This window comes from Aspergillus lucknowensis, assembly GCF_044049455.1.
Source record: "Aspergillus lucknowensis strain CBS 449.75 chromosome Unknown BJX67scaffold_38, whole genome shotgun sequence".
Taxonomy (NCBI): domain Eukaryota; kingdom Fungi; phylum Ascomycota; class Eurotiomycetes; order Eurotiales; family Aspergillaceae; genus Aspergillus; species Aspergillus lucknowensis.
Genome location: NW_027263582.1, coordinates 122,727 through 137,403, shown reverse-complemented (window position 1 = coordinate 137,403; position 14,677 = coordinate 122,727). Strand labels below are relative to the sequence as shown.

General features: G+C 52.4%; 3 protein-coding genes across 3 annotated transcripts; 1 reads left to right on the top strand and 2 right to left on the bottom strand.

Annotated features, from left to right (window-relative positions):
* Nucleotides 1–386: 386 nt before the first annotated feature.
* On the bottom strand, nucleotides 387–6,177 carry BJX67DRAFT_201348 (Sec7 domain-containing protein). Its single transcript, XM_071025466.1, has 6 exons — nucleotides 2,633–6,177; nucleotides 2,222–2,564; nucleotides 1,782–2,170; nucleotides 1,601–1,707; nucleotides 1,160–1,536; nucleotides 387–1,097 (listed from the first exon to the last, which is right to left on the bottom strand). The coding sequence occupies exons 1-6, from the start codon at nucleotides 5,812–5,814 to the stop codon at nucleotides 774–776; spliced, it is 4,722 nt and encodes a 1,573-aa protein (XP_070883664.1). The 5' UTR covers nucleotides 5,815–6,177; the 3' UTR covers nucleotides 387–773.
* An 813-nt stretch (nucleotides 6,178–6,990) lies between these two features.
* Nucleotides 6,991–12,096, top strand: BJX67DRAFT_201333 (putative Rho guanyl nucleotide exchange factor). The gene is made up of 3 exons (XM_071025465.1): nucleotides 6,991–9,434; nucleotides 9,494–11,340; nucleotides 11,392–12,096. Exons 1-3 carry the CDS (start codon nucleotides 7,217–7,219, stop codon nucleotides 11,932–11,934), a joined length of 4,608 nt encoding a protein of 1,535 aa, XP_070883663.1. The 5' UTR covers nucleotides 6,991–7,216; the 3' UTR covers nucleotides 11,935–12,096.
* On the bottom strand, nucleotides 12,077–14,529 carry BJX67DRAFT_373685 (tRNA lysidine(34) synthetase; the record flags this gene model as incomplete). The annotated part of the gene is made up of 4 exons (XM_071031437.1): nucleotides 12,077–12,232; nucleotides 12,276–14,065; nucleotides 14,131–14,328; nucleotides 14,388–14,529. The coding sequence occupies 4 exons, from the start codon at nucleotides 14,527–14,529 to the stop codon at nucleotides 12,077–12,079; spliced, it is 2,286 nt and encodes a 761-aa protein (XP_070883662.1).
* Nucleotides 14,530–14,677: the final 148 nt, after the last annotated feature.

Genomic DNA, 14,677 nt, shown 5'->3' with positions numbered 1-14,677 from the left:
TTCCTTGCAGTCTCATGTATTCCACACCTAGATGCACCTGACAAACACGCACCAATGATTTCCTACAACTAGCCACCTATCTATCTACTGATTCGCCATCCGTATTATCTACGAGCCCACACGGCCAGTCTTCAATAGACAACCCTTCTGCCTTCCATGTTCCCTAATGGCTTATCTTGTGTCTCGTGCCCGTGCTCTACGTCACAATGTACTCTTAAATCTACGCCATTTCTTATGTCAGTTTCTGGTTTCTTGTCCGTGTATCTTCCTATCCTTGCGAGTCAGTCCCTGATGATATTCGGCGATATCTAGCGCGCGCGGAAGGGGGGGGGGGTGTTGGTTCTTTGTATAGATGAAATGACTATGGAGATTGAGATATCGGGATGCTGCTGAAGTAGGGAGGTTTCTCGACCTTATAGTCTGCACCTGAGACGCGAGGGAGTTTGTTCATCAGTGTCTTTCGATCAGGATGGCGTCTGGACCGGAGATACACAATGGTTTGAAGGGGCAGGAGTTGACGTGTGGCTGCAAATATTCCTCCATATTGTTGGAGTTCACGCAAAAGAGGCAAGGCGGGACGAATTAAGTAACGTCCATTGTCACAGGATGCATCCTGATAATATCATGTGCATCTAAGAACCTATATTTACATTTCCTGATCTAACAAAACAAGGCTACCCACGCTCTAAATGCCCAACTGTAAATGGAAAAGTTAGCAGGAAATGGACGTTCATCTGAAAGGTCTCTCTCTCTCTCCCTCTCTCTTTCTTCATTTATGATTGGACAGGCTCTTCCTGCTCATCCTTATTAGTTGGATCTTCAGAGATGGCCTGGTCCGGGACGTCTTTATCAGAGGAGATTTGTGGGGTTGCGGTGGAATTGGTCGGGGCCGAGTCCGTTGAAGGTGGGGGCATTTCCGAATCTTTGGGCGCATCGGGGAATATTTCCTTGAATAGATCTGGCAGGAACCTTTCGAGGCGTTTCTTGGTTTCGGTCCAAATGTTTTCCTTGCTAGGATCTTGAGATGGTGGAGCGAGATGGCCCACGTCTGCCATAACGAGGATGATATTTTTGATACTTTCGGGAATGGCCTCCTCCTGTGAAGCGAGTTAGATATCGAAAGCAATAGCGTTTGGTGAACCATGCGGGCAAAGCTTACCAAGCTATCTCCCTGACCGCTGTTCATCATCCGGTCAAGGATATCTAGGATTTTGAGCCATAGTTCTAGCATACCCACTGCGTTTGGGAGTTGGTCGAGATAGCGCAAGAAGATCTTGCAAACTAGGGTCGCTGCTTGAACTCGAGTCTCGCCCATTCCGAGGGGATCGGAGTGATACACTTCAGGCTTCAGAAGTCGAAGAATCAGTGGGAAGAGAACTTGGTCAAATATCGCCGTCCACTCCTTATTTGAGGTGATTTCAACAGAAAGAAGTGATCTCTGCAAGGTCGATATTGCCTGATGTCGAATGTCGCGGCAAGGGTTGATGCATTGTGAAGTTAGGGAATGGAATATCGGCGACCAGTATGCTGACCAGGCTGGGAATCGTCGGGTTAGCTAATGGAAGCTGGTAGGAATGCTTGATGAGGGTGGTACACAAACCTTCACCAGCCTCGAGGTGTGACTGTTTGATCAGAGTTGGGGTTCGACTGGTCAGATGGTATATCAGACCGATGGCAGTCACGCCACGCAAAACAACTTCATTTTCGCTGGAATTGCAACATGAGTATTTGTTCGATGAATATATGTGAGTAAGGAAGAGAGAGAGCTAGGAGGAACTAACCTCGGTTTCGGTTGTTTGGCACCTTTAGGGCGTCGAGCAGCTGCGTCTCTCTGCCGTTCTTCGATGTAGCCCACGCTGCCGGCACTAATAAAATCGTTCGCAAGACCAACAGCAGACTCGTAGTTGTCAGCCGTTATGATTGGTGGGTTCGAATCAACAACGGTCTTCAGAAGACTAAACACCAAGGGTGCGGCTTCTTTGTGCTGGTGCAATCGTTGTAGAATGGACCAAAAATCGGGCGAAACGGTAAGTTCATTCCGTGGGAGGTTGCCATTTGAGACGCACCGGGAAAGTCCTTTAACGGTGGGTATGGCGACACTCTCCAGGGTATCTTGATCAAAGCTTGAGATGCTATGAAGGACGACGGGAACGCGCATGAAAGGTTGGTCCTGGGATGGTGTCAGTATGCGGTAAGATGAGTAGAGATCGGTTAGACGTACATAGCTTAGCCGTAAAAGGCTCAGCAAATAAGTGGTTACTCTCGACAACGCCAGAAAGTGGAGGTTCTGGGCGTCCCGGATGAAACCCTGAAGAGAGGCCAGAAGACCCTCACCGAGGCTTTCAATTGTTTGCGAATCTCGTAGAGTAAGAATCGCGGCCAGTTCCAATAGGTACATCATCCCAGGATCGTATTGGCTCGTGCTGGTGCCCGGCTTTGCATTTGCTCTCGTGGATGGAAGTGGCCGTTCAGGCTTAACGACGATGACCGCGGGAGCACTTTCTTCAGGCAACTGAGCAAGTATTGTCTCCACTATCGTCGTCACGGATCGTAGGGGAAGAGACCTAGACAGAAGCAGCTCGATTAGCGTACCGAGAAACGCAAAATGCCAATCTGGGTTAATAAAGCTCACCTTATATTAGACAAAAGGTCACCGATCGAACATGTGCTTACGCAATCAACGGTGCACAGCGTGTTGTCAAGTTCTTCATCTGACGGCTCGGGCGGGTCATCGGCTGCGTAGCTCGAGAGATAAGAGGTAAAAGCGGACAGTAGCCCCGTATCATTTCCTCGCCCATCGCGATCCACAACCTGCGATGGTGGTTGTAATGGTATCGGGGGAATGTCAAGGTCAGCAGTCAGACTCGAGTCAAAGGCTGGAATTAGGGAGTTAAGGAAAAGATTTCGAAGGATCTGGATAATATGGCTCCAGCTCTGCTGAGGCGCGCTCTCATTATTCGCCAGGATTCTAAAGAGCACAGCGGTGGCTAACTGAGCCCTAAAATCTCGACCGAATTTCACGGCCAGCTCGCTGACCATAACGCTTTTCTTCCCAGCCTGTACTTCGGTGTTAAGAGCGGTGCTGGGGGGGTTGTTCGTGGCAAGGGTGCTGATCGAGGCGAGGGAAAAGACGATGCGGTCAAACGCATCAGTCAACCCATAGCGGGCGGCAATTTGCGCGCACTGATCAAACCCTACAACCACGCGAGAGTACACCGCATCGTCTGACGCGGACATGAAAACATACGACAAGGTCGCGACAACAGGTTTCCAAGTAGCCGCAAACATATCTGCATCGTAGACATTGGTTTCACCAATCACAAGCTCCCCGGTGGAAGCAGACTTGGTCAACAACTCTTTCCATGCAAAATCGAATGCATGCTTGTTATCGTGCTCATCAGGCAGGATAATCTCGTTCAGCTTGATAGAATCGTAGATCTCCTGTAAAAACTCGGGGGCGAAATCTTGGCCTGCGTTCAACCCTCGCAAGTTCTTTGAGAAGTCATTGCATGACATCCGGCTCTGGGCCTTCATGTTCGGGTTGTATAGAGTTGTATTGAGCATGATTATGGCGTAGGTCAAGACGAACAATGAATCCTTATCAGCAACCTCTGTTGGCTGTGCCTTCTCAATATATTTGTCGCTAAACGTGGTCACAATCCGCTCGATCAAGGGAGACTCGCCGGGCAATCGGAAGGCCCCGAGTAAATCTCGAAGAGCGTCCACTACGGTTTTACCAGAGAAGTCCAATAGGTCGACAAAAGCAGTGAGTAGGTCCTCGTTCGATCGTTTCGAAATGAATTCACCGAGAACTTTCTTGGACAGCCGTGTGGTACTTCTCAAGAATCGAGCGATCTGAACGGGGTCGTCTGGATTCTCGATTATACCATGTGATGCAAGATAAGCAATTCCCGCCTTGGGATTCTCATTGAACTTTTGGGCTCCTCGGACAATAGTCCTTTTCGTCTTCCGTTGACTCCTTAAAAGTTCATTTGGTGGGAACCCTTCAACAACAGGGGAATCATCAAGCCTATCGTAAATCGACTGAACGTAACTCAAGAGGGCGTCCAGGCACAGCGGGGGCACGTTGGTGGTGCTCCATGTCGCTGAATCAGGGAAAGCGCTCCGAGAAAGTAACCCGATCATGTCCTCACAGAGGTCTGCCCGATCAACATCGCAGTCGTAGTTGACGAACAACTCGACCATGAAACTTGGAATGCGTGCTAGGACACCAATGCTTTCAACCATTGCTTCTCGAGTCTCGGGTCGTCTGGAGCTTCCTTCCAGGCCCAGTTTTTGTCGATCTTTCACGGGTACCGGAGTGGACCGCCCGCTGTTACCTTGCGAAGGAGACGGTTTGACGAGTTTAGGTGCCTGGGGTACTCCTTCGTATAGAGCGGGGTCGATACCGGACTCGGTGGGTATATCTACCTTTGGGTGAAGGCAGGCAACGAGGTATGACAGATAGAGCTCTTGCTGAAGCTTCAACACCGGACGGCAGGTCAGAAGTAAGGTCCCAGCCACCCTGAGGGAGCTAGTGAGAATTGCGAGGTTCTCAGACCGAACGAGTTGGAACAGATGCCGGCACAGGTCGTCCTGCGCTAGGGTTGCAAGACTGGGATGCTTCGCGATTGAGGGTCCTGCAACTTCCAATGCGACATCGATTATCCTCAACGCCATCACTCTCATTGGATCTGTGTGTTGCCGGTTGTGCGGATCCAAGAGATCGATGAGCACGCGGAACAGTTCTCGAATGGAAGCCAAAGAGTAGGGTTTGACTTCATCCCCCAAGTCGTCCTCCGGGTTGGGTAAGGCAGCAACAGCGTTCCCATTGAGTGTTGGGTCGGAGGAATTGTCAGAGCTGACATGGTCCCGGTCCGCGACGGCAGTGTCAGAACTCATGGCGGAAGGATGTTGGGAAGCAACGGTGTCTCCGTCCACGGAGGGGTCCATTTTGAAGTTGGTTTGCTGACCCTCAGCAGATCGAACTGGATGTTGTTTTTCAAGGTCCAATGGTTCTGAAGTCGCATCTAGGGCTGACAGCCGCATGAAAAGGACCTGGCACATATTGACCATTGCAATTTCAGCAGACCTCCGGAGCACTTCTGAGAGGCGGACCTGACAACACATGCTCAGACCGGTTTCCATCATCTCACAGACGCTCTCATCCCCCAGGAGTTCCCCCTCAGGTCCCGACAACATGCCTTCCATCAGTTTCAGGATTCGTAGCAAAACAATCTCATCGGCAGATGAATCACTGGCTTCGAATCGGCAATGGGTGATTGCTGCTGACAGCAGCTGCATGGCCATGGATATTCTCGGCGAGTTGCGGTCGACAATCTTGTAAGCGAAGAACTTCGTCAGGGCGAGCAGGGCAAGGGAGGTGATACCAGCGGAGGTTGAGGAGGACCGGACGACCTGGAGAAACGGATGGAGCAATGCGGGAGCGTCAAAAGATTTGACATCTTTACAATCTTTGAGGTCGCTCCTCAATCGAGTAAAAGCGGAGATGAGAGGATTATCCTGCATGCTCTTGCCTTTCTTCCCCCTCAGCCCCCACCTATTGGCTAGGGCGTGATCATCGTCGGCGGAGAGCCTCGACCTCGGGCGGGTAGGTGTGCTGCTGTGGCGAGGGCTGGAGGGTGCGGATGTATCGTGGTCATAGACACGAGAGACAGCACTGCCGCCCAAAATGGCAGCAACAGAAGAATGAGCCCAGCGGGCATGTTTCCGCATGGCCGAGGTGACTGTGATGCATTCTGTCGTTACTAAAGCGACTGGGTCGACAGCGATGGGCAGAGAGGAGGACGTCATGACGGGTGAAAACGAGCGGCAAAAGTAGAGAGTGCCCAGTCGCAGAGCAGTCTCAAAGCATGGCCCTTCTGAATTGAAGTCGTTGGGGGCAGGGCGGAGTTGGACAGCTCAACTCCAAGAAGGCCGATGTGGACAAGTTCGCAACTGCAAAGGAAGGCGGCGAGTGCTGCTTGCCTAATGGGGTTAGCCTACTTTTCAGCCAGAGGAGAGATTGTATTCCAGGCGGGATGGATCTGGCACGAAAATTACCGCTCGATTCTGCAGTCTTGGAGTCCTCTTCAAGTGGACTGGTGGAGGTTTAAGCAAGGGAAAGGATTCCGCTGCCTTGCTACGACTTCAACAACAGACCTCCTGTTTTCCAGTGTTGGGGTAAAGTCCAACCAGTCAAGTTCTAACGATGATCGGTCCATGGTTCAGCAAGCGGTGTTGATTGAGCTTCTGCAAAGCTTCCCCACCCAACTTTGTTGTAAACAAAGCCGACGGGCGGCTTTCAAGTTGAGATGAGACAATGTGATGGCTCCTTGCTTCGCTAAATGATAATATCAGTCAACAGAAACGAACAAGGACGTCAACTGCGCGGATTTATGTTTTCTTTTTGTTCGGACAAATCTGTTGACTGGGGTGACCACCAGCAGCAGCTGTACACGTGTTGATGGGGATGATTTTCTGGTCTCGAATGGAATCCTCGGCGCTAGTCTGGAAGCTCAGGAATAGAGATCTCATCTGAATGCAGTTAAAACAGATCGATTTAAGCCCGTGTGTGTCCTCCACTGCATCACCCAACGCTGGGGTGGGCGCAAATCATCGGCGGCTGCAGACTCGCTCGTGCAGGTCAACAAGCGGAACCACAACAAATCATCGTCACAACAACTGCATCCTCAGCATCATCCGTTTAAAGCATCCAGACCCCCTCTTCAGGGTCTCTGCAGCGTTCTCAGGGCTGTTCTGAAGAGGAGGACGAGCTGTGCGACTTGGTTGTCCGTTCTCCTCATTCTCCTCGTCGCCACCGTCCGCATCAGCCTCGATGGAGGGGCTCTCTCTCTCCTTCCATCGCAAGAGGACGCTCCATTCGCTCATTTACCCTTCTCTTTGTCGTCAATCTTCTTGACTACTAGTATAATCTTCTACCGCCGCTCTCTATCATGTCCTTCATCCAGTTTCCTATGTCCTTGCTTCCCTAATTTTGGATGGGGATCTTGTCATCGTCACTCTACCTGGGTGCTTTCCAGCTTCCAGCGATTCCAACCCTTTACCAACCCTCTCATTCGGCTTCTAACCTTTTCCTTCTCTTTTCTTGTTACTTCTACTAACTATTATACGAATCACATCCTTCGCTCCTTTCCCTCCTTCCTCCGGTCCCGCGCCGACGCACTGTGCGCCGTGCGGACCTTCCTGATCCATTATGGCGACGTCTTCGTGCGCTCCGTCGGACCTACCCTTGGACCAACTCAGCCTATACCATGTGTCGGATTCTTTACTATCGTCCATATTTGTCTTTTACGGCCCCGTCTCCACCGCAAACGCGACGGTGAGCAGCTCACGTATCCAGGCGCATATTGTGACCCCCGCCGGCTTTCAGAGCTTCCCGCGCATCACGGTTTCCCCCGCAGCACCATTGTACGCAGCTGTCAACCACCTACCCCGAGAGAAACAAGGCGATGAGGTCTGTCGTGGTTTGGCTGTCAGTATGCTGAAATACTTCGCTGAGCTGTCAGACCCCGCAAAGGAGTGTCTGCAAGCTCTCGCTCGTGCGGGGAAACCAGGAGGACAAATTCCGAAGATGTTCGACGAGATGCACGCGGCCGACTTAGCTAACCGCATGGTAAAGGTGGACCATACGGCTGATATTGTGCGTGATATTCGGGGCGCTTTTCAGGAACGCAAAGTCCCCTGGGTCGATATTGACGTTGTGCTGCCTGCGGGGACGACTCAACCGCCGGAGCCCCCCGATACGGATGCCCAAACTGCGGACGATATCGAAGACACGGTTGATGTTCAGTATGGGCAGTATTCGCCTCTCATACGAGCACTGGGTGCGCCGATGTTTTTGCCAACGTCTCGCTTGAAACGAGCTCCCTCACAGCCAACGAACGTCAGCCGATCCAAGTTTTTTCCCAAGAGTCAAAAGCAGTCCCTTCGCTTAACCATGTGTGAGGTGGTGGATACAGAAGAGAGATATGTGAGCAAACTCTATACTCTTGTGTGCGAAGTCGCGGAGGAGTTTCGCGCGAGGGCACAAGGGAAGCCATCATCCAGCACTAGCCCTAGCGAATCCGACTTGGCAACACTTTTCCCACCATGTCTAAATGAGATTTACGACGTCAACATGGGGTTTTTAGAGGTTATCCGCAATGTGCTAGAGGATACAGAAAAGGACGCTATTGGTGACATCACAGAGGACACCGAGTTGCCGTCTTCTGCAACTCAGCGAGCTCCTGAAGAGGGGGATGCAATTGGCGCCGTCGCATTTGCCAATGCACTTCTCGAGTGGTTTCCTAAGTTCTCGCAGCCCTATGGAGACTACATGCGCGCCCATAATGCCTTCACTCAGACATTAAATGTGTTCATGAGGGATAAGAATTCAAGCTTCTCGAAGCGCGTGTACGAAACCGGGGAACAAAAACTGCGATCGCTGCTGATGGAGCCTGTCCAACGACTCCCACGTTATAGCCTTTTAATCGACACTATGACAAGCAGTCTTCCTCTCATTCACCCTGCTGTTCGGCCGTTGTTGAAAGCTCGGGATATTATCAAAGATATCTGTTCACTGGATGACCCTTCTTCCACAAACCATGACCAGGGATTTCGACGTCTGAAAGAATTGGTGGATGAATGGCCGTCTACCATTTTACCTACCGGCCGTCTGATCACCGCAATGGATTTCAACGAGCTGTCACCGCCGTATCATTTGGACTCTTCAGATATCGATCCCAATTTAGGGATTATGCTATTGTACAAGAATTGCCTCGTACTTTTATCAAAAGCTGCTGGCTGTAAAATGACGGCCCGCGGACTTATGACCGAATTGGACAATGCGTCATCGACAGCCCAGACTGTTGCTGGCCCGCTCGCTTCTTCAGCTGAGATTCAAGTCGTCCAGGTATATGATCTCCACACGGTACGTTGCATGCAATCTACGTGCGGCCGGATTCTATTCCTTGCTCCTACTTCGGTAACATCAAAGCCTACTCAAAATACCACCGTGGACCTCCTGGCGTTGGAGCCGGTGGCGATGTACGCGGGCCGCGCGGGTCGAATCATCGAGGAGATAATAAAGGCAAAGATAGAGGGAAGATTCACGGAAAGCCAGAGGGAAAGTGGCAAATGGTCGCTACGCAGCCCATCTGGGACTGTTGGTAACCTCGGCATCCTCGCGTGTGTTTTCGAAGGTGAGCAAGACATGGAGGCGAGCCAGCCCGCCGCGTCCAAGGTCAGAGTCGTTTTTGATACGCCAAGGGCGGCTTGCAGCAAGATGCTGGGAAATTCGGATTTGGAGGCTATCGTCTCTGTATCTTTGGTTGTCGAAGACCAGTATCGCGTGAACGTGGACTCCATAGTCGGCACCCCCTCGTCGGATGTTGTAACAGTGGAGAGCTTCGTTCCCGTACTTTCGAGACGCTGTGAGTGGCTCGATTCAAGCTCTATATCCAAGATACACTCTATTTGCTAACTACAGTAGTATTGAACATCCTGCAACCCTTGCATGACACTCGGAACAGGAGCATGACGGAGTCGGTGGTCCATTCCAATTTCGCGGTCATCCGATATCTCGCTGGTCATCTCGCCACACAGCTCAAGGCTCCTCGCGGCTTTCGCCCTCCTTCACCGTCTAAACTCATCGCAAACCTGCTAGGCGGGAGTCACTCGAGGGAGAGCAGCACTTCGAGTTCCAAAGCACCCGGTTCAGCAACCCTACTGGGCGAATTCCCCAAAATGCCTCCTCCCCGTGCTAATCTTTCAAGGTCTAATACATTACCCTCTTCCTTCCCTGGTAAAGAGGAGATCCCTGTTAAGATTTCCGTTGTCGGTACCAACCCCTCCAAGGTCTCAGAGAATCCTTTCACCGTGCTCGAACAGGTCTTTGCCGCCTACATCCTTGCGCTGCAGTCTCGCAGCGGGAATATTGTGGGTCGTACCCTCCGGGCAAGGGACAATGTTGAGAGGTCGAGCGTTAATGAGTTATACAATGTGCTGTTAGAGGACCCTGCGAAGCTTCAGGCGGCTGCCGAGGTGGCGGTTGATACACTCTTTGTAGCTTTTGAAACGTTCATGAAACATGCGTGGAGGGAACACATGGGGCTAGTGCTGGACCCTTCAAGCCTGAGGCTCCTCCAAAGCCAGTTTGACGGCGTGTACCCCCGAGAATTTGAGGAATGCTTCCGAAAGTTTCTTGCGGACATGAGCCCACAAAATCGCCGTGCCCTTGCTTCGATAGTCCGTCTGCTAGCGGAGCTCCTTGATGCCTCTGGGAGTGACGGTGACCGCGGCGCCTTGACAGCAGCATTTGCAGAAGTCTTGACAGCTGAAGGTGACCCGATGCAGCATGTGTCTCTTCTGGATAGACTGGTGGACGACTTCGACCATCTTTTCGAAGAATTTGTCCCGGGAAGCTCATCTCTTGAAGGGATCCTGACCAGCGAGCAGACCAAGTCCTCACAAACGCCAGGCTCTGTTAGCTCCAACGCTTCGTCTTTCCGTAAGCGTTTTGGGTTTGGCCTCCATCGGGAGAACTCTGGAGAGAGTAAAGTAGCCTCAATACTCAGGACTCTCAGCAAGAATAAAGGTCCGGGTGACTCGGAGCCGGGAACACCCAAGGGGTCTCTAGCTGTTCGCTCAAAATCAATAGACATCGACACCAGTCTAGGGGTTCTTTTACGTCCCGGATCTCGCGATCGCTCCGGTGCGTCCTTCTCACAGGAAGTGCTTCGGCGGCCTGGGAGTGCGCAGGAAGAGCCTCCATCCTCGGTTAAGGTGTCGTCAGGGAATGGTGTAGTAAGGGTTCGTCGGAAGCGGAGGAGCTCGTTATCTGACCTACGGTCAGAAACAGCATCCTCAAGCGCGTCAGCTTTGTCGGCGGGCCATGAGTCGCGACCTGCGACACCTGGGTCATCTTCGACGAACCTTCAAGTCGACCTCGCGACGCCGTCGATGTCTGCCCGTCCTCAGACCAACCACGGCTCAGGTTCCACTGCCCGCAGTTCATCGCCTCAGAAAGGTAGCCCACCCCCAAGGCTAGGATGCGATCCTAGCCGGCGGTCGCCTGTCCGCCCTACAACTCCCAGTCGGAAAGAAAATCTCAATCCTACATACACCCCATCGGACAGATCTCCTAGGAAGAAGATAGAAGGATCTGTCTCTCCGAATCTGGAGCCTCAACGCCGGTCTCGGACACCTAGCATACCTTCCTCTAAAGGTCCTGGACTTAAGGAGCGGTCTCTGCAGATTAATGGATCCGATGCAAACCGTCTGTTTTTTTCATCGCCCTTGACTAAATCGCAGAGACTACGGCTGCAAAGCCCGCAGAAGGTACGTGTCCATCAAATCCGGTTACGAGGGCAATTCTAATGTGTAACACAGCTCCGAGACCGCCTCCAGAGTGAAAAGAAGGCACAAGCCGTCGCGCAACTGGACCTACGGGATGAACTAGAGGTTATTGGCCAAGAGCTTCGACAACTGCGACCATCACCGATACGGCTACAACCTGACTCAGCTCTTTCCAGCACTGACGAAGGGCATGCAGCCTTGGCGTCCCGGGTTCGGAATCTAGAAATAGCATTCGAAGCGCTATCAGGAGAGCTCAACAACCGAACCTCCAGCTTGCAGAAGGACTTGGAGTCGTCTTTTGTCGTTAGCGAGAAGCGAGCGAGGAAACTGGATGAGCTGTACCGCGAGGCGAGCGCGGAGAACGAGGCACTCTACGATCGTTTCAACTCGGAGCTAGGCAAACTTGCGAGAGAGGTTCGATCCGGTGATGGTGAGAGCGCGCTACAAAATCAGCTGTCTTCTGCCATGGACGAGATCGGAAGACTGAAGAAAGAGAACTTCAGACTCAAACGAGAGGTCGGTGGACTGCGTGCACAGCAGGCTGCTGTCGCCTTGCTGAGGGCGAGTACGGAATAATCCGATCTCGTCTGTGGCTTCCGAGCTATCCTAAGGGCTCATTTACCAAACCTCTCTTTCGAAGTGTATTTTGTTCTGTTTGGTACTGGATACGAGCATATGGCGAATGAGTCTTGTATTTGTTTTCCAAGGTTGGAGTGAGTTATGGCGTCCATGACGGTTCGGGTATGCTTAGGAGGTGGCCATTTGAGGCTCCATTGTTTTGGCACTTGTTTTTTCCCCTATGCCAACAACTCATTGGGGTGTCGAGGGGAGGGCCACGGTCGATGGCAGTCCCGTGCGTCAGGTTGGCCACTATCTGATTTCATATCTTCACTTGTAGATTAGCGCACATGGCATACCGAGCCCATTAATCTCAATGACTCTAAGTCAATCGTCTTATACTTCCATTCCCATCTTATTGTCCACGCCTTAGGTATCGGATCAGGAAGCATTAGATCCATCGTTGGCAGCACTACTGGTCTCCCCTTTTCACACCCATCCTCTTCAATCGCAATGACAGGGACTGTGAACCGCGATTGACCGGGTGCCCTCCGACCAAGCTCCGCGAGGAAGGCACCAACGTCAAGGTTAGCCTTGTCGTATACACTGGCTGTCCCTTCCCGACCACTCGGTTGCTGTTGCTTCTTTCCTCGTTTCCCCGCGCCCTCCATCTGTCGAATAACTGCTAGATCGGATTGATCAAGGGGACGGATAACAACCCTCACTTCCTCGTGGCTCTGGGTATCGTGCCCAGTGAGCCCGATATCTCCGGTCCCGGGTCCGGGAGCTCGCGGAATTACGGCGACGCGAATCCAAAAGCGACTGTCCCAAAGATTCCAGGGTGAATAGAATTTCTCTAGATCTAGATGTTGCTCTTGCGTTTGCTTTTGCTCTTGAAGCGGCTCTTGCCCCGGCTGAGGGTATCGCGGTAGCGGTAGCGGTTGTGGTGGAAGACGGAGGATAGGAGACCTGTGGCGCATGTATGGCTGGCGGGTTAGGAGCCATTTATTCCCACGTGTAGGACTTGTATCACTGCTCCCAGTACTACTAATAGTATCGGAGGTAGTATGCCGGCTGGGTTTAGAGGCGGGGAGGGGTTGGAAGAAGACACCGCCGACGGTGAATGATTTTCTTTCCGCGGGCCACTTCTCCAGGTCTGGGCTGGATAATGATGTTGATGGTGATCCCAGAGAGGAAGACGCTGGTGTCGTGTGTGGAGGGAAGAGGCGACTCGTATGATGTACAAAACTGGACAGTGGGAAATGATTTTCCGGGAAGGGGGAGATGAACTCTGTTATGCGGCGGAGGGTGAGGGCTTGTATTTCCTGGAGGCATTGCGGGGATAGGTTTTGTTCCTGTCCCTGTCCCTGTCCCCGTTCCTTTGATAGAGAAGGTTCCGGCGCTGGGTCTGGGTGTGATTCTGAGGATTGTGATGGCGGCTGGAATTCGACTTCGAGAGACCCTGAGGCAAACGAGAGGTCAAGCAATCTGCACTGCTCCTTCAAAATTTCGTCAGAAATACGATGGGAATCGGAGACCCTAGCCTGTGATCTGTGTATCAGCTCGATAATAGACGGATTCCGCAGCGCTCTCGGCAAAACATCCGTCGAAAGCATCGACCGAATCGCATTTCGTGGCGTAAGCGCAGGATCAGAATTCGTCGGATCTTCAACGAACGAGACCCTGTTCTCTCGACACGTCGCGACGAGGCTCGATTTGCGAAATGAGAGGAGCGGCCGGCAGATCAGGATCCCGCCCGTTGATATTGATACCGGCCCCCCGTCTCCGAGACTTCGGCTCCGTTGCTCCCCGGTGTCAGAATCAGAAACGAGAAACTCGTCTGGATGAACCGTAACATCGTCCCCACTGCCCGACACCCCATAGAGCCCATGACACTCCGGGATCCGCGCGAGGGCCGGAATCCCCGTGAGACCTGCCGCACCCCGCGACCCAGACGCGAGTCGCCACAGCGTCGTCTCGACGTTATCGTCCTGATGGTGACCCATAAGAAGGGCCTCGATACCGCGGGCTCGACAAGCCTTCCCCAGCGCGCGGTACCTCAAGCGGCGGGCGTGCGTTTCAAATGCAGAACCAGACACACGATGATGCCCATCCGGCCACATAAGCGGTAGTATGTCAGCTCTTAGACCTAACGACCTTTGTTCTTAGCAAATGTCCACCCACTCAACTAAGTAAAAATACCGCATAGCTTACCCATTTCCCGTAGCCATGAGGCGACAATGTTCGCTTCGCGAGTACTCTCCTCGCGAGCTTTATGGTCCACAATGAAGGCTGTCACCCTTACATATGAGTCCCGATTTGTTACATCCTTGGGGATATGTTGCTCCTTCTCCCACTGTCTACATAAATACGCCAAGGCCATGGAGTCAGCTCCACCGCTTACAGCGAGACCTATACTTCTATTAGAGACAAGACTCAATTATCCGCAGCTCGCAAGGCCCGATACTCACCGAGTCTTTGGGGGACAACTGGCGTGGTCCCCCCATGGCGAAACCGAGGTGACTCGAGCCATGTCCGGTGGAGGACGTCGGTGAACTGCGGAAGTGTTATCGCGCCTGTGCTTGTCGAGCGTAGGAGACTTGAATATGCCATGTATGGGCCATGGATTAGGAGGCGAGGGGGAGGTTCGAGGATTGGGTGAGTTATGGTTATCGCAGGTAGGTAGAAAAAAGCCTTGCCGCTTTAGTGCTGCGCACGTGATGGCCAGTGTACCCGGGGCGACGCCTGCAACCTTCTCTTG

Bases quoted from the DNA above. Each gene is read 5' to 3' on its own strand.
- BJX67DRAFT_201348 (XM_071025466.1), bottom strand. From the start codon at position 5,814: ATGACGTCCTCCTCTCTGCCCATCGCTGTCGACCCAGTCGCTTTAGTA. The intron at 1,708-1,781 runs GTTAGTTCCTCC...TTGCAATTCCAG, and splicing joins GCCAAACAACCGAAACCGAG to CGAAAATGAAGTTGTTTTGC. The intron at 1,537-1,600 runs GTTTGTGTACCA...GACGATTCCCAG, and splicing joins ACACCTCGAGGCTGGTGAAG to CCTGGTCAGCATACTGGTCG.
- BJX67DRAFT_201333 (XM_071025465.1), top strand. From the start codon at position 7,217: ATGGCGACGTCTTCGTGCGCTCCGTCGGACCTACCCTTGGACCAACTC. The intron at 9,435-9,493 runs GTGAGTGGCTCG...TAACTACAGTAG, and splicing joins TCCCGTACTTTCGAGACGCT to TATTGAACATCCTGCAACCC. The intron at 11,341-11,391 runs GTACGTGTCCAT...TGTGTAACACAG, and splicing joins GGCTGCAAAGCCCGCAGAAG to CTCCGAGACCGCCTCCAGAG.